The 26,746-nt window shown below is 42.3% G+C and overlaps 1 protein-coding gene across 1 annotated transcript in view; it reads right to left on the bottom strand.

Annotated features, from left to right (window-relative positions):
* Positions 1–12,667: 12,667 nt before the first annotated feature.
* The window catches only part of NUFIP1 (nuclear FMR1 interacting protein 1), a 29,539-nt gene continuing 15,460 nt past the window's right edge, over positions 12,668–26,746 (bottom strand). The window contains exons 5-10 of the mRNA XM_040341281.1: positions 25,963–26,039; positions 23,803–23,895; positions 23,094–23,314; positions 19,338–19,457; positions 17,368–17,600; positions 12,668–14,189 (exon numbers count right to left, since the gene is read on the bottom strand). Coding sequence (XP_040197215.1) covers positions 13,893–14,189; positions 17,368–17,600; positions 19,338–19,457; positions 23,094–23,314; positions 23,803–23,895; positions 25,963–26,039 — 1,041 coding nt within the window. The 3' untranslated portion in view covers positions 12,668–13,892. The remainder of the gene's footprint in view (positions 14,190–17,367; positions 17,601–19,337; positions 19,458–23,093; positions 23,315–23,802; positions 23,896–25,962; positions 26,040–26,746) is intronic.

Raw genomic sequence — 26,746 nt, 5'->3', positions numbered from 1 at the left:
TATTGCTGGTCAAAGACCAGAGCACCTTTTGCGATTCAGCACTGCGTCGCTTTAACTGACAATTGCGCGGTCGTGCGACGTGGCTCCCAAACAAAATTGACGTCCTTATTTTCGCACAAATAGAGCTTTCTTTTGGTGGTATTTGATCACCTCTGCGGTTTTTCGTTTTTGCGCCTATAAACAAAAATAGAGCGACAATTTTGAAAAAAAATAATATTTTTTACTTTTTGCTATAATAAATATCCCCCAAAAATATATATTAAAAAAAATGTTTTACCTCAGTTTAGTCCGAAAGGTATTCTACATATTTTTCGTAAAAAAAAAAAAAAAAAAAAAAAATCGCAATAAACGTTTATTGATTGGTTTGCGCAAAAGTTATAGCGTTTGCAAAATAGGGGGTAGTTTTATGGCATTTTTATTAATATATATTTTTTTACTAGTAATGGCGCCAATCAGTGATTTCTTTTCGGTACTGTGACATTATGGCGGACACTTCGGACACTTTTGACACATTTTTGGGACCATTGGTATTTTTATAGCGATCAGTGCTATAAAAATGCATTGGATTACTATAAAAATGCCACTGGCAAGGAAGGGGTTAACACTAGGGGGCGGGGAAGGGGTTAAGTATGTTCCCTGGGAGTGTTCTAACTGTAGGGGGGGTGGGAATGACTTGGGGAAATGACTGATCGCTGTACATTGTCAGGCATTTCTCCCCTGACAGGTCCTCGCTCTATAACGAGCAAATCGCGGGTGCCCGGCGGGGATCGCGCCTGCAGGGCATGCGCATGAGAGTCAGGGATGAGTGGGGGGCGTGCGCGCCCCTAGTGGCCGCTTAGAGAGCCGACGTTATACTAGGGGCTCTCGCGCAGGGGAGCCGACCTGCCGCCATAGAACTGCGGCGGCTGGTCGGCAAGTAGTTACGTTTTTGAGTATCAAGAAAGGTAAAACAATGCAAATAAAGTAAAATGAATAAAGGAGACATATGGGTCATTAGTACATTTTGTGAAAATACGTTTCATAATAAACAAAGGAACTATTGTGTCAAGGAAGGTATCAGTACATAACAATTATATAGACAACATTAGGTAAGGTTCAATAAAACCATGGGTTCCACGACTTAATGAATTTGTGATAAGAGTTGGATCTGATGCCGCGCACACACAATCATTTTTCGGGTTGAAGTTTTTTAAAAATGTCATTTAAAACAATCGTGTGTGGGCTTCAGAGCATTTTTCGGGTTCTGAATAACGACAACAATTTTTTTTTTTCGAACATGCTCTATTTTTTCACAACGTTTTTCGGGTTGTAAAAAATGGTCGCGTGTGGGCTTCAACGACGTGAAAAACCCACGCATGCTCAGTAGCAAGTTATGAGACGGGAGCGCTCGTTCTGGTAAAACTACCGTTCGCAATGGAGTAAGCACATTCATCACGCTGTAACAGACAGAAAAGCGCGAATCGTCTTTTACGAACACAAAATCAGCAAAAGCAGCCCCAAGGGTGGCGTCATCCGCCTGGAACTTCCCCTTTATGGTGCCGTCGCACGTCAACGCGCTTTGCTAGAGCATTTTTCTTTTCACTATCGTGTGTAGGCAACTTCGTTTTAATGATGAAGTTGAAAAAAACGTTGTTTATTCTAGAGGCTGAATAACGTTGTTTTTTACAACCCGAAAAATTATCGTGTGTACGCGGCATGAGAGCCAGATTCCGCTCATGCAGAAATATCAAGTTTACATGGTCAACTAATTCAGACACCTTAGAAGCCTGGCCCGATCTCCAAAGTCTGGTCAGGATAATTTTTGCAACTATGAAAATACTGACAGTAGTTGTGCGGAATTCTATGGGGATATGCTCAATTCCTAGGTACAGTAAAGAAAGAGCTGGATCGGGTTTAACTACTATCCCGATGAGTTGAGAGGTAAGCTGAAACACCTGGTTCTAATAACCTATGTTCTTACAGGACCATAATGTCTTTATTCACATTTTAAATAATTCTGATTTTAAAGTATACAGTTGTATATGGCAAGATAAGTCATTATCTGCTGTGTCGGCTGGTGCTCAAAGTTTTTGGGGTGGCGTAAACAAACTGAAAAAACAAAACATCAATTGCAGCCACTGTGCCCATCAAACACAGCTACTGTGTCAAAGCGCAGCTACTGTGCCATCAAAACGCAGCCACTGTACCCATAAATTGCCACCACTGTGCCATCAAACGCAGCTACTGTGCCCATCAATTGCCACTGGTGTGCCCCATCAAATGCTGCCAGTTTGCCTCATCAATTGCCACTACTGTGCCCTATCAAATGCGGCCAGTGTGCCCCATCAATTGCCGCTACTGTGCCCCATCAATTGCCGCTACTGTGCCCCATCAGATGCAAGTGCAAGTGTACCCATCAATTGCCACTGCTGTGCCCCATCAAATGCTACCAGTGTGCCGATCAATTGCCGCTACTATGCCCCATCAGATGCTGCCAGTGTGCCCATATAAACAACATTAGGAGACAGTGGTAGGACAGGTTCATCTCTCATAATTTCAAATAACTTGCTTTGATTAAAACTCCCATTATGATGATGATAAATTAGATCATCTACTTGTATACTGCCTTGAGGAAAGCTTAGCCATAAAGCCAGAGATGCAGCGCCATGAAGTGTCTGATACATTTTGGAGATCTGTTTGTGTATCCAAAGTTCATATAGAGCAGTGGTTCTCAACCTGGGGGTCGGGACCCCCTCGGGGGTCAAATGAAGATTTGCCAGGGGTCACCAAATCCTAGGCTGTTCCTGAAGCCCGCACTGTTCTCCCGAGAAGGGAGATGATAGGAGGGGGAGGAACAAAAAAAAAGGGAGAGAAAGGATAGAGAGCAAGAAAGACAGTTAGAGGGAAAGATGGGGGGAAAAAAAGAGGAATTATGATAGAGAGAGATAAAAGGGAAAGAAAGGAGAACAAAGAGAAAGAGTGGTACATCCTAAAATGTACCATAAGGGGTTTTAATACTGTACAAGTGGAAGGGACTCGGGGAGTGCTAAATTTCCGCGGGTTAGGGGCACAAATTACTTGTCTTTCCTTGGGTGCTTTAAACCCACGCTATGAAAATAATTTTACTGTTAGGGGTCCCCACAACTTGGGAAATTGTATCAAGGGGTCACGGTGCTAGAAGGTTGAGAACCGCTGATATAGAGAGAGAGCACAGCAAAAGACTCAGCGATGGAACGAGAAGTATAACAATGCGTGTTAAAAAGGAAATTTAGAGCCTGATGTCTTGGCATTGTGCAATGTATTGGCTGTTATTGCAATGCTCTGATCCCTATGGGGCATAAATATACCTGCACAGGATCGGTTTGCATTTGGAATAATGAAATTTCAAGCAGAGCCGTTTATTAAATAGGTTGATTGACATTGCAACCGTGTGGGCAGTACTCACCTGAATGCAGTGTGCAATTGTATCTCAGCAAGTTTATGCTGAGATGCAATGTAGCACTTTAAAGCTTTTTATTGCAACATTTATTCCGGCCATATGAAAATTTTAGGTGGAGTTGGCCAGGAGATCTCACAACAGAAATGGTATATGTCCTTTTTAGTCATCTATCCAGTCATGATACATTTAAAACACACATATATACACACACTATATATATATATTATTACCGTATTTATCAGCGTATACCGCGCACTTTTTTGCCCTGAAATTCAGGGCAAAATCGTGGGTGCGCGATATACGCCGATACCAGTGCAGAGTTTGAACTACTGCGCCGGCATATACCGAGCGCAGTCCACTCGTGTATAGTCGGGCAGGCTCGGCTCCTCTCGCAGTCACGTCCTGGACGTACAGGACGCACAGGACGTGACCGCGAGAGGAGACGAGCCTGCCCGACTATACACGAGTGTACTGCGCTCGGTATATGCCGGCACAGTAGTTCAAACTCAGCGTGGGAAGCGGAGATCGAGCGGGGAGGACACAGCAGGACGCCGGACCGGACGAGGACACCACCGAAGCCGCAGACGGACCCTGGACCCGACGAGGCCGCCGATGGACGCCGCGCAAGACACCAAAACTAAGTACTTAAATATTTTTTTCACAGGAATGCGGGTCCACTTTATGGGTGCGCGCTATACGCCGGAGCGCGCAATACCCCGATAAATACGGCATATACATACACACACATATACATATGCACACACACATCAAGATCTGGCAAGAGAATGGGCCAATTCAAAATAGAGTGGAATTAGTATCACACAATTGGCTCATAGATCCTCCTCATGCAGAGGATGTGGTTTCTTGTCTAGAAGATCTGCAGCAAGGGTACTGTGCCATTAATTAGGACTATTACGATGCTGGTTTACTCTAAAGCAGCAGTCACCAACCAGTGGTCCGTGGACCACGAGAAAATGCTGGTGGTCCGAGAGGGGGTCTGCCGCAAATCAACATTGTGGCAGATGTATACCACCCAATGATAATCTCCAATAGTATACTGCACTACTAACCTTTAAATTAAACTAAATAACAGGACAACTACCGTATATACTCGAGTATGAGCTGAGTTTTTCAGCACATTTTTTTGTGCTGAAAATGCCCCCCCTCGGCTTATACTCGAGTCACCTTTTAGCGCCTGATCTTCCGGGCTTTGGATACCCAGTACCGGTCGGCCGTTGGTCCCCTGGACCCCAAACCACACAAGTAGCCCCCCTCTTCCTCTACAAGTGCAAAGTTTGTTGTCCAGGGGACCTACGGTCGGGGAGCACCGATTTTTCAAAGCCGGCACCCCTTCCATAGACTCCCATGTTAAACGGTAATTTCTCTGGTGATTTTGAGGACCTGGTACCGGCCGGTCGTAGGTCCCCTGGACTTGGCACACATGTAGCCCCATTTCTCCTCTACAAGTGTGCAAAGTTTGTTGTCTGGGGGACCTACGGCTGGGGAGCACCGATTTTTCAAAGCTGGCACCCCTTCCATAGACTCTCATGTTAAACATCAGTCTAGTCATGTGCACAGTGAAGCATGCAGATTGACACCCTAGGCTTATACTCGAGTCAATATGTTCTCCCAGTTTTTTGTGGTAAAATTAGGTGCCTCGGGTTATACTCGAATATATACGGTAGTTAGATAATTTAATTGTTCTCTTCCTATGGGGCGTTTTACCCTGTCAAGGCACGACAAATAGAATGAGCCGTTAGGCTATCCTACTGCTGTCTTATGTGAGCACTTGGTGTTGTATGTGGTGTGTTGGGTTTATAGCAATCATCTAGGTACTCAGACAATTATTTTCTTGCTATTGCTGCTATACTGTATTAGCTAGATTCAGGTAGATGGGCGCATCTTTGTGCCGGCGTAACGCAGCGTATATGCGCTACGCCGGCATAAGTCAGAGAGGAAAGTACATGATTCACAAAGCACTTGCTCTCCAAGTTGCGCCGGCGTAACCTAAATTTGAAGGCGTAAGCCGGTGTAAGTGGGTGTGAACTTATGCAAATGATGGCCTGAGCGTGGAGCAGTGGATTACGCCCGGCGTATCTTCAACGGAGCATGCGCAGTGATGTCGACGTATGATCGCTTCCTTGTGCGCATGCTCACAACTGCTCTGGCCCAACTTTCTGGTATACGCCGGCCTACCGGCTTACGCCGAGCGCATAAATACGCCCAGACATGCGCCCGTCCGACGCAAAATTAGAACCTGCTTTCCCCCCCCCGAGCAAGGTCATTTTGCTGTTCGTTAGTTCTTGGCTCTTTTGCTGTACTATGGCTACTCCAGTCAGCAAGAGAAAGAGGAATTTTTCTCCACAGGAGAGGGCAATTGTCATTGATGCTATGGAGCAATACGATAGGTTCCTCCATGGTGGAGAGTCGCGATACCACCCGCGCCAGGAAGCAAGAAATCCTGGACACAATTGCCACTCAGGTTAGTGCCCCTGGCAATGCCACCCGCAGCGCCAAGGACATTAACAAAAAAATCAATGACCTGAGGCTTCGTGTGCGGGAGAAGCTGTCCGCCATTCGGAAGCACCAGAGTGGCACGGGGGGTGGACCACCCTGCAATATTGTATTGACCCAGGATGAGGAGAAGTTCGCCCAGTGTATCCAGAGGGAGCAGGTGGAGGGAGTTGAGGGCTTTGATTCCCGTGACGATGCCTCGATATCCCCTATCTGGTGTGTGGCATGTGAGGGTGTGGAAGGGAACATGTGACTAGTGTGTGGGTCCCCCAACATGTGACTGCTTTATGTCATTGACAGATGTGCAGGAGGGAGCGGGACCATCTGCTGGCAGTGGCCGTCCCACCACATCGTCCCCGGAGCAGCCTCAGCAAGACCCCCAAGATCCTGCGGTGGAGGGGAGTGTCCACACCTCTCCTCTCGAGGAGGTGGTGGAGGAGTCAGTGGACCTTGGCCAGATCGGCCTCATTATAGAGGAGTCCAGTTTTATGGCTGGGCCCTCTCACACCTCCACCCCCATGAGGGGAAGCCCCTCTGCGTCTCCCACCAGCAGGGGAAGCACCTCAAGGGGCTCACCCTACACCCGATCGCAGGCGTCTTCTGCCCCAAGAAAGGCAACACGGAAGACCAGGGGTGTAGCTGTTAATGTCCAGGACCAAATAGCCCTGGACCAGAGCCAGCAGACCCGGCATATGAGGGATATAGCCGGACACCTGCAACAGATGGCACATAAGACTGGCCAAATTTATGATGCAGTGCTGGATGGCAGTTGCAACAGTTCTGCAGTGGCCACCTGTGTGGTGGACCTGGTGGCCAAGGTTCATAGCCTTACTGAGGCCGTCAACGCCAACACGGCTGCCATCCGGGAGGAGGGAGACAGAGGCAGCGCAATCAGCGGCATAACCTAACCCACCAGCTTAGGATGCAGGCCCAGACAAATTTATTTCTGAGCCGGATTGCTGTGGCCTTGGAGGGCAGGCAGCCATCACCTGCCAGGAGTGGCCCACCCGGGGATGAGCCACCTCCAGATGTCCCACCCCCCCCCCCCACCCCAGGCAGCTGAGGAGCCAGAAAGCTGCCACCAGGCACAGCCCCTGTCAGGCAAAATAAGTGCCTTTTTTTTTTATATGCTCAGGTCATGAGTTGTTTTTTTTATTATTATTTATATGCTCAGGTCATGAGTTTTTTTTTTAAAAGCACACAGTGAGGAGTGCTGGCTACAGTGTGACTGGTGTGTGAATGTGGGGGGGTGACACTCCTGCCAGCAAAGGGGTGTCACCCTCGGTCGTTGGGGAGAAGTGATCACCACGACCTGTGTGAATGTGGTATGAATGTACAGCAACATAATTGGAGCCTTGCCGTGGCGTTGCTGCTCCCAAGCCCGCATTGTGGACTTGGGCTAATCCAATATGATGTGGTTGTGATGTGCATGTGCTAGGGACCAGTGGTGTGCATGCATGCATTCTCCTTGTGCCATGATGAATGTGTGTGTTTAACGTGCAAACATGTCTTCGGTGAGGCGTCTCCTGACTGCTGCTCCCTCAGCAGACGGGCTCCCCTCGGTTAGGGGGGAGACTGTGTGGTTCGGGGGTCAGGTCATCATGTATGTCAATCTCCAGGCCCTTTCTCATGGCGTAGTTGTGTAGAATGCAACATGCACCGATGATCTGGCACACGAAGTTTGGGGAATACAACAGGGTCCCCCCGGACTTATCCAGGCATCGGAAACGGAACTTCAGGAGGCCAAATGTGCATTCCACCACTGCACGGGTGCGTATGTGTGCAGCATTGTAGTTTTGCTCTCCTGTGGTTTGGGGAGTCCGGTATGGAGTCATGAGATGGGGTCCAAATGCATATGCAGAGTCACCTGGAAGGGAAAAGACAGGAGGAGGTTAGTCGTGCATGTGCCCCTTTTGATGTCTGCATCATGGGGGGGCGAACAGTCATGCCTGACACCCATGTCACTCACCAACCAGCCAGCTGTCCCCATACACGTTCTGTTCAAAAATCTGTTGGGATGTTGCTTTGACGGTATATGTAGCTGTCGTGGCTGGACCCTGGGTGTTTGGCACGGACGTGCCATATTGGGCATCGGCTATCACCTGTACGTTGATGGAATGCCAGTGCTTCCGATTGCGGTATATGTGCTCTGTGTCACAGGGGGGGGGGGGCATAGTGCCACATGTGTGCAATCAATGGCCCCCACAGTGCGTGGGAATCTGGCAATTCTGTAGAATTCCTCCATTGCCTTCTGCTGCAGATGCTCATTGGTGGGTCTGATGAAGTGGTGGGACATGCGTCTGAGGATTGCGGGGACAACCTGGTGCACGCATCTGCTTATGGTGGATTGACATCCCAGACACGACTCCACTTGTACGCTGAAAAGATCCACTAGCGAGGAAATGCAGTGTTGCCAGTACCTTGACTAGTGGCTGCACTGCATGTGAGCGGTGTGTCTTGCTGGTGATGTCATTCTGCAGGGTTCTGGGTAATTCCAGGATGGCATCAGGGCTGAATCTGAAGATGCGATACACCTCTGAATCACCCGTGCCAAAGACGTTCATGCGCGTGCGGTATATCCGCTCCCGTGCCCTCCTACGAGTCGGTGGACCCATTAGTAGTGCTAGGACCACGCCTGCCCCTGGCATGTTGGCACACAGATGTGTTGTCCTGCAAGTGTGGGTGCTCAGCTTTCTCAGCTCGTCCGTAACGCTGCTGCTGTAGCTGCTCTCCAGCTGACCTGTGCACGCCTGGTGCAAAGATATTCCAGCTTTTTGATGGAATAACTTTAGGCCTGACGTACGACTTAAGCGCACCAGGCGTAGCCTGCGTCGGGCGCACTTGCATGCGTGAATCAGCGCATCTCCCTCATTTGCATATTTGAATAGGAAATCAATGTGAGCGCAAGATGCGTCGAGCATAAATATGCGCACACGATACACCGGCGTAGGAAAGTTACGTCGGTCGGAGGGAGCCTATTTCCAGGTGTATCTTGTTCTGTGGGTACTGAACATAAATACACCGGCGCAAGTCTTTCTGAATCTAGCTATATATCTATAGTGTGGACATCCTTCCAAAGATTGGTAGTAGCAGTGTGCTCATTTACTACTATGTAAGCTCTGTTGCATTCTTTTGTTTAAATGTGTGTTTTTGGGTAGAGAATCACCCATTGAATTAGACCTATTCACCACCAATTTATGTTAAATAATGTTTTTTGTGTTTTTTCTATAAATGTAAATACTATTATATTGCTTAAATTAAACTTCAGATTTTTAACATTTCTGACATCTAATTCAATGAATCAGCAGATATCTTCATTAGGGTGAAGATGTTTTATATTGGACGACTGTAGAGTTATACATCTTGTAATTTGTCACAGTTCTGAAAAAAAAGAAAAATCTTAATATAGTCATATATGCCTTCACAAAGAATATTAGCTTTGACACAGAGCACAATATTATGACATGTGCTAGACTTTGCTTTTATTATCTACACATGAAAGAATAACCTGCACAGGTTACGAACATCATGACTAATAGAACATTATATCAGTATGCATGACTAAAGGAGAAGGGCTCATGCATTATCGCCAATACCATTTAGTGTGTAACACAATCATAGGTAATATACTCACAAACCAACTTGATCATAAACGTATAAAAATCACTGGGGAGGGGGCGTGGTCTGGACATGGCTGATAGAGACATGTGCTTGCTGAGCTCCTGCCATTCTCCCATCCACGCCGTTTTTTTCAGCTAGATATTGCAAACTATGCACTCCAAGAAGAAGAAAACAAAAAGAAACAATAAGCTCAAAAAACCTTCCCCGCCAGCGAGTGAAATTCAGCATTTATTCCAACTTTCACAACTAAACTTACCGGAGCACAAGATGGCGGACGCACGTGTTCATCTGGCGCAAAGATCTCTAAATCCTTATGGTTTCTTGGCTGTCACTTGTCAACACAAAGTTTCAGCTCCCTCCATAAAAAAAAATTATAGGATGAAGATCTGGAGACTGGCTAGGCCACTCCATGACTTAATGTGCTTCTTTATGAGCCACTCCTTGGTTGCCTTGGCGGTATGTTTTGGCTCATTGTCATGTTGAAAGACCTATCTTCAGTGTTCTGGCTGTGGGGTGCTTATTCAAGATTTTACAAATTGCATGACCTTGTCCGTTGGCCCCTCAATGCGTCAAAGTCTGTCTGTACCTTTAGCAGAGAAACAGTCCCAAAGCATAATGTTTGCACCTCTGTGCTTGACTGGAGGGATGGTGTTCCTAGCGTCATAGTCAGCATTTTTCTTCCTCCAAACACAGAGTCCCCTTCCTCAAGAAGGTACACGCCAGTGAACATCTAAATGATTCAGAGAAGGGTTGGGAGAATGTGCGGAGGTCAGGTGAGACCAAAATGAAGGTCTTTGGCATCAACTCTACCCACCGTGTTTGGAGGAAGAAAAATGCTGACTATGACCCTAAGAACACCATCCCTCCAGTCAAACAAGGAGGTGGAAATATGATGCTTTAGGGCTGTTTCTCTGCTAAAAGTACAGGTCAACTTTGCTGCATTGAGGGGCCACATATTGTAAAATCTTGGATGACCTTCTTCACTCAGCCAGAACACTGAAGATGGGTCTTCCTGCATGACAATGACCCAAAAAATACCTCCAAGGCAACAAAAGTGGCTCAAGAAAAAGCGCATTAAGGTCATGGCCTAGTCAGTACCTAGACCTTAAAGGGTTTGTAAAGGATTTTTTTTTTTTATCTTAATAGCTTCCTTTACCTTAATGCAGTGCTGTTTTCATATCCTCATTGTTCGTTTTTGCTCTCCAGTTGCTGTAATTCTTCTCTGATCTCCACACTTTCTGGTTTTCTGTTTCCTGATGACCACAGTACTGGGAGCTTTCTCTCTGTGGTCACTAATCAAAGAGGTGTGATTACTGTGTCTAAAACCCCACAACACCAATCAGTTTCGTTTTCCAAACCATCACTGCCCTGTTTTGGCTCTGTACATCACAGAAGCAGGAAACATGCAAAAACGAAACTACATTATATGATTGATTTTTATCTATGTGTAATCATTTTTAAAAGGAATCAGTTAACTATTATGTCTCTATACTTTGTAAACAGTCATTTCAGCAAAAAAAAAATATTTTCCTTTACAATTCCTTTAATTCGAAAATTTCTGAAGGGAGCTGAAACTTCAAGTTGCCAAGAAACAGCCATAAATCTTAAGGATTTAGAGAAGATCGGTAAAGAAGAGTGCACCAAAATCCTTCCTGAGATGTATGCCATCCTGGTCACCAACTACAACATCTTACCTCTGTGCTTGCCAACTAAGCTTTCTCCAAGTACATTTTTGCTTTGGAACAAATACTTATTTTATTCACTGAATTGCAACTTAAAAAGGGATTGTAAAGTCTTGTTTTTAATACAAAAAAACTAAAAATTAACAAACATGTTATACTTACCTTCTTTGTGCAGTGGATTTGCACAGAGCAACCCAGATCCTCCTCTTCTTAGCTCCCTCTTCACTGCTCCTGGCCCCTCCCTCCTCTTGAGTGCCCCCACAGCAAGCAGTTTGCTATGGGGGCACCCGAGCCAAGACTCCATGTATCCATTCGGACATGGAGCTGCGGTTCGGCACCACCTCTCTCCAGACTGGCTAAACAGACTGGTTGACATCAGGAGCCAACTACGCCACTGCTGTATCTCAGCCAATCAGGAGGGAGTGGAATTTGCTGGACAGAGATGGGGCTCAGGTAAGTATTAGGGGGGCTGCAGCACACAGAAGGCATTTTATCTTAAAGCATTAAGATAAAAAAACATTCTGCATTTACAACTCTTAAATTTATAGCATTTGTTTTTTCTAGATGTTGGATAGATATTCTGTCTCTATCATTTAAAATACATATATAATAAAACATTATAGACCCTTAATTTCTTTGTAGTGAGCAAACTTACAAAATATGCAGGGGAACAAATACCATATTTATCGGAGTATAACACACACACCTTAATTTTAAGAGGGAAGTTACAGGGGAAAAAAATTAAATAATTTTAGATGAAGAATTTTGAAGCAAAATAAGGGTCAGTGCCATTGTTCGTTCCTTCCCCTCCGAGGCAGCCTATATCAGCATATAACACGCTCACACAATTTCCCCCCTATTTTAAAGGGGGGAGGGAGTGTGTGTGTGTGTGTGTTATACACCGATAAATACGCTAATTATTATTTTTTATGATCACATTCCCTCTGTTCTGAGCTGCATAAGAGCTGGGGGGTGTTGAAAAAACAGCAGTACACCGATATTCCCAGTGAAAGGCTGTGCAGGGGAGGTGTGTCAGGACAAGTCTGATCAATGGAGGAGAGCAGTCTGAATTCCCAACATAGCTAGAGGCTAGACCGCAATGTGCTCTCCTGCTTAGTGTGGGCAGTTTTTAGTTTTGCAGCCATTGAGAAAATGCTAAGCGTCTCTGAAAAGCGCCTGTGCCAAGCAGGCGACCTCCTGTGTGCACAATGTAGCAAGGCAGCTGCTCAGCACAGGACCCAGAAGCTAGTGGAAGTTACTGCATTAGCAGGGTCCACTACACCGATTTTCAGCTTCCATTGGGATCCCTCCCACAGGCATGGTACTTTGTTACATCAGTCCAGCTTGTAACTACAGTATGCAATGTATAAAAATGCCATAACTGGAATTCCTCTTTAAAACCATTACAAACAAAGACAGACAACACAACAGGTGTGATTTTATTTCTTTTTTTAATAATGAGAACTGATTATATCTGACAATAATATGCTCTCTACCTATTGTCACACACCTTGGCAGTGAAAAGGACAGCATGCAAAAGATGCTAGTTACATTTTCTTATAGATTGTTCTCCACTTTGGAGAATTACACAATAAAAGTACACAGACAAAACTATATAATTAAATGTTATAGTTCCACCACTGTGTGACTTTTCTTTTATTAGTTAAGCTTCTAAACGACAATGCTGGTTGTACTTGTTTATTTATGGGGTAAGCCTAGTAGACAGATATCGGCTCTGCCACAAGTTGCACCATACATTCTGGAGGTACCACAAACATTGTACCTCATCCCAGCATTAGTTTAAAGGCCTCCACCTAAATGTATACAGGTTTTTAATTGGGGGGTAAAAGGGTATGATGAAAAAAAAGCCACCTATATTTGATGCCTCTATTTAGATCCAGTATCAAACGTTTTACTTAAAGTGGTTGTAAACCCTTACAGACCACTTTTACCTACAGGTAAGCCTAGAATAAGGCTTACCTGTTGGTGCACGAAATATCTCCTAAACCTACACTGTTTAGAAGATATTTGCAAAAAAGACATGCACCGAGGTCTATGGCGCATGGGCCATAGACAACGGCACAGGTACACTGAGCGTGCAGTTTCCAACGGCGAACGTGCCGTGACCGGTGGCTCCCACGCATGCACGGGAGTGACGTCATTGCAGCTCCGGAGCCGCGATACCCGGAAGTCACTCAGATAGATGGTGGTGACGGAGGAGGGGAACCAGGACCGCCGTGGGGGCTTTGATCTCAGGCAAGCATGCTCTGCATACTAGCTCATTATGCCTTTTTTTTGCATGGTGTTTTTTTTATTACATTTTTTCAGAGGCTTTACTTCCTCTTTAAGATTACATCCTCCGCCTGCCTTTTCTGCTTCTGTCTGTCAAACTCATGTTTTGGATCCAATGACTTCTATGGACAATCCTAAAATACGCAAGAACTGTGAAAGCAGTGAGGTGAGGAGATTAACATGGGGGGGGGGGGGGGAGATAAAAAAAAAAAAACTTGTATTTGCACACCCTACCCAATCACTTTCTAAAAATAAAAAATCTATAGTAAAGACTGAGGCCTGACTTAAACTGCGTTAGGTGGATAATACAATTGAAAAAAATATGTAATGTCAGTTTAAAAAAAAAAAAAATCTATAAATATATCTTAAACAGCAAATGTCTCAATACAGTCAATATTTGTCTCCCAGATTTCATCGTCCAAAGGTTCTAAATGCCTCACAAATGGTTTTGGACTATGCTTCTCTTTAGCCACAACGTCTTGTCCATTTTGCAGGTCAGATTTAGTTTCTGTAATGCTTAAATCTTTGGCATTTCCTGGAGAATGTTCATTTATCACATTATTAGTGCCATCCCGTGAGCGGTCAAAAAAGTTATTTTGGCAAATGTACCTCACGCACTGTAAAATCACATTTCTTTCATGACGTACATCCCGTGCCAGGAGCTACAGAAACAAAAATATGTATTCATCAAATTAAAGTCCAATCAAATAATGGAACAATAAAGCAACAAGTAGCCTCAATTGTAAGAAAGGAGGAGAAAAAACACTTCACCTTTTTTTTTTTTTTTTAGATAAGTTATACATTAAATAATAGTATATGTATGCCTCTTCACGATTAGCGTCATTTTGGCACAATGGCATTTGGCTGTGATCATTGACTACACACACACACAGCAGGGGGTTTGGCTTATCTTAGCACAAACAGGACTACTGCTATTTTTGAATCAGAAAAAAAAAATCCACATTGGTTCTCTGTTAAGGGACAGCAAAGGGAGACAACATACTGATGTGAATGTACATTGTATATGTAAAGCGCTGCGTAAATTGACGGCGCTATACAAGTACCTTGTTAAAGAAAATGGACCACACAGAAAAAATGTAGCACTTAAAGCATAGGCGATTGTAGAGTGTATTCTGAACACAGCAAATACCACTTTCTATACAGAATGGTGTGAACAAGTGCAGATGTGATCACACTACAACTAGGAGCGCAAGGGGAGAATACAGCATGGATTTTGGAAGGAGGTACCAAAAAGTAGTTAAAATGTTGGGGTGAGATCTGCAAGAATAGCAGTTAAAAGAAGAAGTTCACCTTTGGGAACATCTAACATGTTCCCTCTGCTGCAGCCACTCCTCACTCTCCCTGAGACAGCAGCACGGGGAGAAATTCCCTGTACTAGCGGTCACTTTCTGATAGCACAGCACAGCCTTGCAGGGCTCTGTCCACACAGCCTCATCATTCAAAGAGCTATTTTTAGGACTAAACTACAAGTCCCTCTGTGGCTGTCGGCTTGTAGTTCTCAATAAACTACCACGGCGCTGTTGAGAGCTGTGGTAGTTCAGCGAGTGTTGTCAGTATATCTGCTTGCCCGTACGATGTATGGGGCAGACAGCTTACACTGACAGTCTGCAGCAGATCTGCGTGGCATCAGCGATCTGCTGTTCGCTGTGCAATGATTTCCAGGCTCCTAGAACATAAAACAAAAATAAAATAAAAATGCAGGTAAAAAAAAGTGCATTTATTTGTAAAGTGAACTTATCCTTTAAAGACAGTGTGTGGAGAGCTGTGACAGAAGTTAGTACAAAACACAGAAGATGAAGTGACCCCTTAATACATTACAAATAGAAAAAATAAAAGAGGTCTATTCATAAATGTTTTCACACAAGATTCAAACATTTCACCCAGGATTCACACATTTTTCAAACGGAATTCATGTGTGAATCCTGGATAAATGCTATGCAGGTCTTGTGTGAATATAAAGCCTTCTACATTCAAGACCTTCATCCCTGAATGCATAGGGTTCTAAATGGGAGTACCACTTAGTACAGCCTTCAATGCCATGGAACATGTATCATAAACATGTGCCTTAAAGCAGTTGAATGTCCAAAAAAAAAAGCAAAGGCATAGGCATAATGAGCTAGTATGCACAGCATACTAGCTCATTATGAAAAACCTTAGAATGAAGCATCAGCACAGCCTCCACTGAGGGAGTGGACATGTACCCTCTGTGTTCCTTCCAAGTTTGCAACTCCGGTGACGCGAGTGGCCAGAGCCTTGAAGATGTCACTACCGTGCATGTGCACGCGAGTCCTTTCCCGGCAAAGAGCTGTGATTTTCCGGCAGCATCTGCCGGACCTTCAGAGCTCATGGTTTAGGAGATATTCATTTTACCTAAAGGTAAGCCTCATTATAGGCTTACCTGTAGGTAAAAATGTGAAAGTGGGGTATACAACTGCTTTAAACAGCCAAGTATAGACAAATAATAAGAATTAGTTTTGACATTGGCAAAGTATATTTAATAATCAATAAATACACATAATCAGCTCCCATATCAAATTAACATTTAGATACCTATTAATATGGTCAACATCCCACAGCTGCCGACTAACTAGGGCCGAAACAACGAATCGATTAATCGACAACTAATCGATTATGAAATTAATCGATTACAATTTTCATAATCGATTAATCGGCCAGTAACATGATGGGGTTAAAAAAACTAAAATTAGCCCTTTATAGTACAAAAAAGCAAATCGCTACTGTGAATATTACTTTCACGGTCCCACAGTAAAAAAAATTAACCCCTTACAGTAGCAATTATTTGCTCTTTTTGTACTTTTTTGTTTTTTTAACCCCATAATGTTACTAAACATCTCAGGCCGGGGTCACACACCTCTGTTTTTTTGGTGCTTTTTGCAGAAACACACTACAGTTCATTTACATGTTTTCTATTACAAAACTAGTAGTCTGCAATTGTCTTATGCTGTATCACCAGAAATGGATAGAGCCAGGGAAAATAAAAAATCCCAATATTGGGATGAAATCATTCATATTATACAAAATATAAAAACTTTGAGTATGAACAGATCTGGCAACCCATTTCTAGCATTTTTAACCAAATATCTAACCAGATAAGCAAATGTACACATATAAAAACAGTTTCCAGAAAGAAAACAAAGAAAAAACCCAAACACACAGTCAAAACTGTCCTTTATACAACTCAAAAAAGAAAAAAAAGATCTGTAAACTATATCTGGACAGAAGGGGGGGAGGTTTTGGGACTTTAAATGAGATGCGTTTTTAGCAGTATGCAATTAAATATATGGAATATAAAAAAGGTTTCCATAATGGCCAGGCTCCAAATTACCAACCAAAAAAAGCAATAAACCAAATTAACCTGTCTAGCTGTAAGCATTAAAAACAGAGGTTTAGTTGCACGCATTTGCAAATACCTGTGTAAGCTGCAGGCCCCGTCAAGGCACTCTGTCTACTGCAGTCCTAACTATGAATTTTAAAGTCTCCTCAATAGGAGCACAGGAGTGCTTATCAATAGATAAGGGGCAGGTGATCACCTGGCCATGCCCCCAACTATAGTTGGTCTAGCAAAAAAGAGCACTGGAAAAATAAAAATAAATATAAGAGTGGAACCAAACCACCACCAAACCAAAAACGGACCACATCAACCTGGGTCAGCTAATCAAAAAACTAAGTCTAAAGACAAGAAGGAATGAAAGCAGTACAATTTAAAAGGAAAGGTGTGAGTATTCTTTTAGGATGTCCAGGACAAGTTGTAATAATACACAATCAGACAAGCAAGTAATGCAGAACAATTGCAGTTACCATTTCCAGAAGAGTAGGTCGAATTCTGGCTTGGGTTGATTTCTGTGACATGTTTTGTCTAGAATTGGCCTGACCTCCATTATGTGGTGGCCTGTTTTGAGAACCCGTGTGTGATGTCTTAATGGCCTGTTCAGTTTGTATGCTTGCCGCTTTAGGATATACTTTTTGTGGATCCATTGCAAGAATTTTTTTGTTGTCTTCCAAAGCTTTAGCCACAGTCTTAAGGGGAAGTTCTGAAACAGAATATAAGGGCAGAGTTCAGCAAAACAGTTATATATGATAAAAATAGTTGAGAGCAAATGCAATTTAGGATTAAACTTCAAAAGAGAAACAAAAGATAATGCCATGTCATTTGCAAACACAAAAAAGACCAAGTGGGTGGACAGCAGGAACCCATTTGTTACAGATATCTGCCTGCCCTGCATGACACTTTCTTATGAAGTGCAGATCATTATCACAGATTGCTTTATTGTGGAACATCTACCCTTCATGAGCGATGATGAATTAAAGATGCTGATCCAATTGAGGTACCCATTCACCCACATATGTGGAAGTTTTTAGGCTTCACAATTTCCCCTATGTGAAACTTATTTATCGTCTAGGTGCCTTTACAAATCAAAAAAAGGTAAAACTAGAAAACCTCTACTGTAACGACCAATAGACGCAGTACCCAAATTAACCATTATTGGTTTAGACAGAGCAGAAAACTATTTATAATTGTTAATGCATGTTCCAATGCAATCTCATTAAACAAATGGCAGCATAAGCAATCTAGTCATGTGTGGATATAAAAGTTCCAGCAGAGGGAGCCAATGAATGGTAGGCAGGTTCAAAAGATCAACTGTGTGCATTACACATATAAAATACTCAGTCAGTAGTTTGTTGTATAACGAAGAGAAATGCATTACTCATTAAAAGGATCATTTTAAAAAAATAAAATACATTTTGCAGGTAAAAAAATATATTTTTGCAGGTAAAAAAAAAAAAATGATGTGCATTTATTATTTTTTGTAGAAGGAGCCTGGAAAGCATTGCACCAGCGATTAGATCACTGATGCCAATGCACGTTTCCTGCACACTGTCAGTGTATCTGCTTACCTGTACATCCCGTACGGGTAAGTAGATACTCCTTGACAGGAAGACTCTATGAATTACTACAGTGCTCCACAGTGTCGTGGTAGTTCATTGAGAACTACATGTCGACAGCTGCAAAGGATGTTGGGGGATTGCATTTCATTCAGACACAAAGAGCTGTGTGTGGGCAGAGCCCCTCATGGCCACGCTGTTTTTCCAAACAGCGCCAGCTAGTATGGGAAACTTCTCCCAGTACTGCCCACGGGGGCAATGGCTGCAGCATTCATTTGGAACATGTAACATGTTCCCAAAGGTGAACTTATCCTTTACGAATACATTTACAACACCTAGGGGTACATCACAGCAATTTGGAGATTATCCCATTTATTTCTGTCATCCCAATTCTAAAACTGCGCAGCATCTAGACAAAGTTAGTCCAGCATCAGGCGCACCTACAGTCGCCACCTTTTGTATCACATGACCCTCCATCTTAGATTATAAGCTCCAAATGAGTTCCGATTCCTCCTGTATTGAAACTGTACAGTCTGCCCTCACATTGTAAAGCACTGCTCAGACTGTTGGTGCTATATAAATCCTGCATAATAATAATAATAATAATAATAATTCTTATAAAATTATGTACAACTCTTTTTTGAGCAGATATAAAACTTCACTAATCACCCGATGAACTGCCACTAACAGCATGTTGTGCCCCATTGTTTTATGCACACATTTTATCAAAGATACATGACAAACTGAAAAAACAAACACACACACACACACACACACACACACGTAAAAATAGCCTATGTTCAATCAAAAAACCTCAACACAAACAATTGCCCCCCCACTTTCATTTGGTTGAGCAGTGGAAAGTGAGAGAGTAATAAGCATACCGTCAGGTTCACTGTCTGATGCACTCCCATAACTAGCCATGAGATTACTCAGTCCGGATGTCACCTGCCTTGGAACGACAGTTAAACATTTATTTGTTTGTTCTTCACCACTGTCAGATTCTGAGGATGAGAATAGACAGAAAAAAAAATAAAGAATTCTAAATGCGATATAACAACTCACGGATAAAATTATTAAAAAGGTTTTGTTAGCATTTGATACGATGGTGCAAACTAGAACATCTGAATGCTTTAAAATAAAAATTGTCCCTGGGTACCTACCCAACATGCATTTCCCCCTGCAGCCATCTTTGCTAAGCGGCACTTAATGTCAAACAGAGTGTGGGTTACATATGCTTTAGGCACAAGGACCAAGAAGGTTTTGTAGAGCCAACGTGAGGCAGGTAACCAGGGAGTTGCATTTTGGAGAAGTACGGTATATTCTATTAAAAATGCTAGAGAGAAGACTGTAAACCTTTGTATGTAAAAATCCTCAAAGAACATAAATGGAGGGATACCATACTGCACAAGCCAAGCTGAAGCACTAGTAAGGGTCCTATACCCTTATAGGGATACACTGGTGCTAGGAATACAGATGCCAATGACAACTACTATACTTTTTAGTATGACAACACATCATTTATTGTTTTGCCCTTTAGCCTGGTGTACACGTCTGTTTCATTGTACGGCAGGTCAGTCATTTTTACATTTTATTTCAGCTTATTAAAGCAGAATTAATGGAGCATGGTAAACTAGGACAACACCATACACATGATTTGGTGGGATTCACAATCGCACATATCAGCGAAATATTGGGCATGGGCACCAACAGGGAAGCACACGATCAAAATGTATGCTTGCGGTTTATCCATTCTCCAGGTTATTTTATTTAGTTATTTTTTAAAGTTCAACTAAAAGCAAAAACATTTTTTTTAGTTTTGGATAGAGTGCAGAAGGATTAGAACCCCTGTCAGTTTTTATTGTTGTCTGTGCCCCCATTTCTCTGTGCCCCTCGCCATTTCTCCTGTTTACAATTATAATTGAAAGTGTAAGTAAAGAAAATCCCAGATGTTGGGTTTTCCCCAGAAAAGTAATTGAGGGGAAATCTTCCAATGGGGACACTAGTTCTGGTGGGCTGGGGGGTCCCCAAAGAACTCATCCCACTTCCTGTTTGGCTATGGGACAGGAACCGAAGGGAAATCTCTGCAATGGGACACAGATGGAAAAAAAATTAAAAAAAAAAATTCTCTATCCAAAATGAAAACAAAAGTTTTGCCCATGGTTCTAATTTAAGTAAATCAGCCTCAGCATACGTAGCACAATATGAGCCAAATTAAAGCCTGATCTATTCAATTATTCCCTGGAGATAAAATGATCCGATTTACCAATTTATAAATTTTACATTCTGGTAGAATGTAGGGATAAACTTGCTTTGGAACCCAAATATACAAAAATCAGGGGGATAGTGTAAAATCTACATAAAAAACAGAATGCAATGACTTGAACATCTCATAAACCCACATTTTATTCACAACAGAAAACATTAAATGTTTAAACTGAGAAAATGCACTCTTTTTTTTTTTTTTTTTTAAATAATAAAAAAGTTAAATATGAAATTGATGGAAGCAACACGTCTCAAAAAAGTTGGGACAGAGCAACAAAAAGCAGGCACAGTAAGTGGTACTAACAAGGAAGAGCTGAAAGTACATTTTGCATCCAATTAGATTAATTGGCATCAGGTCAGTAACATTACTGGTTACAAAAAAAGAGCATCTTAGGAGAGTCAGTGTCTCAGAAGTAAAGATGGGCAGAAATTCACCAATTTGTGAAAAGCTGCATCTAAAAATCATTAAACATTTTCAGAATAATGTTCTTCACTGTAAAATTGCAAAGACTTTAACCACTTAAGCCCTGGACCATATTGCTGGTCAAAGACCAGAGGACTTTTTGCGATTCGGCACTGCGTCGCTTTAACTGACAATTGCACGGTCGTGCGACGGGGCTCCCAAACAAAATTGACATCCTTTTTCCCCCCACAAATATAGCTTTCTTTTGGTGGTATTTGATCACCTCTGTGGTTATTAGTTTTTGCGCTATAAACAAAAATAGAGTGACAATTTTGAAAAAAAAATAATAATATTTTTTATCATAATAAATATCCCCCAAAAATATATAAAAAAATAATTTCCTCAGTTTAGGCCGATACGCATTCTTCTACATTTTTTTTTTTACGAAAAATAATCGCAATAAGCGTTTATTGATCGGTTTGCGCAAACGTTATAGCGTTTACAAAATAGGGGGTAGTTTTATGGCATTTTTATTAATATATATATTTTTTTTTTTGTTACTAGTAATGGCGGCGATCAGCGATTTTTTTTCGGTACTGCGACATTATGGCAGACACTTCGGACACATTTTTAAGACCATTGGCATTTTTATAGCGATCAGTGCTATAAAAATGCATTAATTACTATAAAAATGCCACTGGCAGGGAAGGGGTTAACACTAGGGGGCGGGGAAGGGGTTAAGTATGTTCCCTGGGTGTGTTTTTGGAGACGTGTTGCTGCCATCAGTTTCAAAATTACCATTTTTTTTTCTTAAAATGGTAAATTTTCTCAGGTTTAAACATTTGATATGTTTTCTATGGTGAATAAAATATGGGTTTATGAGATTTGCAAGTCATTACATTTTGTTTTATGTAGATTTTTACACAGCGTTCCAACTTTTTGGGAATTGGGGTTGTACTTGGTTAACAAACCAACTGCAGAGCATTCACGCAGTATTAAATCCAAAACCTGTAATATATTGCAGCTTACCATTCACTAGATGTGGTACTGCATTCGTTTTTTTTCTTATGTTTTTTTCACCTGGTGATCTGGCCAGTAACACACCTCAGAGTGTCTACACTATGGGTGAAGGAGCAACAAACACTGCTTTGGAAAGCAGCATTGTCAGTCTGGGGGTAGGGTAGTGTTAGATGTATCAGCAGATTTAGATGATAAACAAATGAAAGCCAAATTCCAGCTTACATTTTTAAAGCAGTAAGGCCTTGGCAGGTGATTACACCACTTTGGGCGGTACCGCCTGCCGATCTCAACCCAATCAAGTGAATGGTGTCATTCAAGTAATTTGTCTGGAAATTAGGGGGTTAAAACAGGAGGTGTGAACATTATACAAACACCTCCTCACCGCCTGTCACCATTGTCTGAAGAGCGATAAAAATGCAGATTGCGCTTCAGACAGCAAAGAAAGGCTAACCGAGGCCTTAAAGCAACACGTTTTTCCTTTTGGGATAAAAGCTTTACACAAGTAAATAAAAGCTGATCATTGTAAGAACCCCCATCAGTGGTTAATGATTCGCCTCACTCATCTAACTGCGACATCTGCAGGATGGCCTGGTCTGTTGAAAAACAGACTTACCGACAGGATAATTTTTTCCTTTTATTGGTTGAATTAGATGGACTTGTCTTTTAATTTAAGTAATTTTGCCATTACAAAAGGGAAGATTATTCCATTGCAATGTTCCAGTAATAAACAAAAAACTTGTAATAATTTGTTCCGGAAGCATGCTTGTAATCCAAAGCACTTGTATATCAAAGCAAATATTCCTATAAGAAATAATGGAAACTCAAATGATTCGTTCCACAACTATTTATTCATAAGTCCTTCAAGTTTATAGTCCATAAAAAAAACAAAAAAAAAAAAAAAGAGGAATATAGCAATGTGATAAGTTAGAAAAACACAAACGGAGTAACTTACCTGGGCCACTGCCTACCAGCATATCCAGAGGGTTCACAGTGTTCGCACTACTATGACCGTTTACTTTCTTCTCAGAGGCATCTTCATTTTTAGTTTCCACCAACACAGCCTTTTGACTCTCATTTCCTCTACACATTTTTCTGCCTTTTCTTTGCTTTTGTCTCCATTGTCGCTTATTTTTAGAGCAGCCTGTTTGATTAGTCCTCATTCCCTTCATTTTTCTAAAAAATTAAAAAAAAAGGAATTTTGGGTCGTTATTTTTGTTTTTTCCTATAGTTATAAAATCTGTATACATATACAGTAAAAGTGATTTTTTTTTTTTAGTCCCTCCTCAAGAACAGAATCTACAGCGTTTTTTATTTTTTTTTTACAGATTTTCTAAGTCAAGCAAAACAGGAGGAGACCTGATGGACAAACACCACAATCTTACAGGGTCATTTCACTTTTTGGGTACATTCACATTAGCCGCGGTGTTAGAATGCAGAGGCTAGTGTGCGCTGGCAAGACAGCAGTGCCAAAGTGCTGATTGTGGTGCATTGCACGGTTCACATTGCCCATGTAAAACATTACATTGTTTACATAGGCACAGCCAGCAATGAGCACGGAAGGTTCTTTGCATAGAGAGGAGATGGAGCATTTGGGGGGGGGGGGTCAAAAAGCTGTGTGGGATTAAAAGGGGGGGGCGCGTTGGATCTAATTTAATACCAACCCAAACTCAGCCGTCTTCAGCACCTCTCCTCGATGCTCTTTTTCTTTCTGGAGCTGATGTTTTCGTGTAATGTTCTGCAATGTCGGGTAGTTTCTGCGGTTAAACAAAAGAAGTTATGCAAATGACTGTAGTATTTGGCTTTGGTGGAGAAAACAGACGCAATAAAAGGACAATGTAAATACAAGTTACAGTATCGAACAATTCTACGGTGTTTCAATGTCAATACTGTTGACTTAAAAGAAAAATCAAACCACTTTTTAAAATGACACAAACAAAACAGTCCCCCCCCCCCAACAGATTTAGTTACATTACTTACCTGTAATGAAGTATGTCTGCTGAATTTCCAGCATTGTGGAGGTTAACAGCCTCAGCTGCACCAAAGATAAGATGGGGACATGCCCCCTCCTGCCCTCTTCTCCACCACTGAGAAAAGTTCTCACGGACTACACTGCCTCTAACATGATCTGTGAATGAGAGAGGCAATCCAATGACCGATCAGACTCTCCACTATTCACAGATGGTGTAAATCGGTGAAAGAACTTACTTCATTACAGGCAAATAATGTAACTAGAGCTGCAGAGAAAAAAAATACGTTTTAACTAAACTTCTGCTTTAATAATATAATTAAAATCGTTACCTGGAAATACTTTAAGTGGGGTTTGTCAAGTAAGTTAGCAGAAATGAAATAGCCTCGCAGTCATGGATTAACTAGTTTGTGTGCTCAGAACCCCTGCTCTTTTAAGAAAAAGGGGGATGATCCTTTTGTATACCCACTATATACATCCAAAACACACACACACACACACACACACACACACACACACACACACACTTTGGATAATGCAGGAAAAATATCGTGTGCACGTTTACCAGGATTAAGAATTTCAAAGCTGCAATAGCAAAAAAGTAACAGACGAAGTACTAAACTATCAAAGCTTGAGATAAAAAAAAAAAAAATTATATAGAGACACTATGTGGAGTTTGTATGTTCTAGTAATTACTTGACATGCTTTGTGTAAGGTTGCTGCTTCAACTAGACCCGGGTCTTAAGGACAATTTGAATGTATGGAAAGTCCCCAATGCATTGGTTAGTCAGGAAAACATCCACACGCACTCATACTGTACTGTACTTGTACTCAAGCAAATCATACAAAAAAAAGGGACGCCCTAGTCCCAGCCAATCATATCTAAGTTATTAGGTTATACAAGTTATGTACGTCATACATATAACAATCTAATTTGTTCCCTACAGCTTATCTATTGTTGATGTTCTTTTGGCCAAATAACGTAATAACATAGCCAAGGTCCCTGGCTCCCTAGAAGCTCAAGGATACATCTTAAATACATTTTAGGATACAAGCATTAATCATTAAGGGGGAACTCTAACAAGCCTTATAATGCATTATTAATATAGGGGAACTATAGCCCATCAATCATTGATATCTATGGGGGAACTCTAACCGCCTTTCACTTTGGTTACCTAGCTTAAAGGGGTTGTAAACCCTCAAGGTTTTTCACCTTAATGCATTAAGGTGAAAAACCTTCTGTAGTGCAGCAGCCCCCCAGAACCCCCCCTTTTACTTACCTGACCCGATCTTTCCAGCGACGGGAACAAGCCCAGCACCTACAGCCGCTGTCTCAGGTTCTCACTGGATAGATTGAGAGCAGCAGCCATTAGCTCCACTGCTGTCAATCAAATCAAGTGACATGTGGGGCGGGACCGAATTCTGCCGTCTGTCAATGGACGCAGCAGCAGGACTCGGGAGCATGCCCACACAAGTTTCCCCTAGGAATGCAGGTCTCCGAAGGGGCACTCAACGTGGGTAGGAGCCAGGAGTGCCACTGGGGGACCACTCTGCAAAACCCTTGCACAGAGGAGGCAAGTAAAAAATTGTTGTTTTTTTTTCCTCTTCAAAATAATAAACACACTAACCTTTACAACCCTTTTAAGCCAATAACACTGGTCTTTAGCAGGTAGAAATCATAAGTCTATAAACCTAAAAATGAACTTGCAAGGAGAATCTTTGTTGACAGAAGGGGATTATACTAGCAGTAAATTAGTCAATAGTAATCAAATGTCATTTGAGAACATAAAAAAATTTCCTTGAGTTCTCAGAAATAAGTCGCTAGGACACAAAAGTGCTACATATGTTAACCTACTTTCTTCTCTCTTCTCTCCACTTGGCGATCTCTTCTGCTGTGTCAAGCTTAATTCGCTTGGTTCCAGGTGCATGCATCTAGAAAACAGATTTTGGAAGCTCATGAAATGAACATCTATGCATCGAATCATAAAAAGGTTATAAGCAATGACTCAAAAAGAACAATTTGGTAAGGTTGATTAAAGTGCTTCTAAAGCGAAAACATTTTTAACTTAATGCATTCCCTGCAGTAAAGTTATATTAAACCCCCGTGCTTTCGAGGATGTCACTCGTTAGGCACTATCACTCATATATAGTGAGAGTGTCCGAAGTTGGGGTAAAAACCTTGTTTCAGAAACCCCACGATATGGAAAATCTAGGAGATTCCGATTCTCCAACAACCCAGTATTGCCTTGAAGAGGAGTTCTACCCTCTTTTTCCCCCCCTAAAAAAAATAAAAAATAAAAAAAAAAAAAGGGCGGTTGCTATGCTGAAGTAGTTCTTCTGCCTCTTCTTCCACCGCAGTGGATCTTCTGGCTCATCCTACGTCACTGTGTCTTCTTGTGAATGAGCCGCGCTGCCTTCTGGGAACTGTGTGTATCTCCAGGAGGCAGCCGCCCATTCACAAAGCGCCATGCGAGTCACACATGCGCAGTAGGAAACGGGCAGTGAAGCCTTTCCCTTAGTAAGGATGGAGGCGCCAGGACTGAGCGGTCGCCGTTGGAGGACCGACATCGCAGGCTACTAGGACAGGTAAGTGTCCTTATTAAAAGTCAGCAGCTACACTGTTAGTAGCTGCTGACTTA

This window comes from Rana temporaria, chromosome 2 (assembly GCF_905171775.1).
Source record: "Rana temporaria chromosome 2, aRanTem1.1, whole genome shotgun sequence".
In the NCBI taxonomy this organism is placed as follows: Eukaryota; Metazoa; Chordata; class Amphibia; order Anura; family Ranidae; genus Rana; species Rana temporaria.
This window is presented reverse-complemented; position numbering and strand designations above follow the sequence as displayed.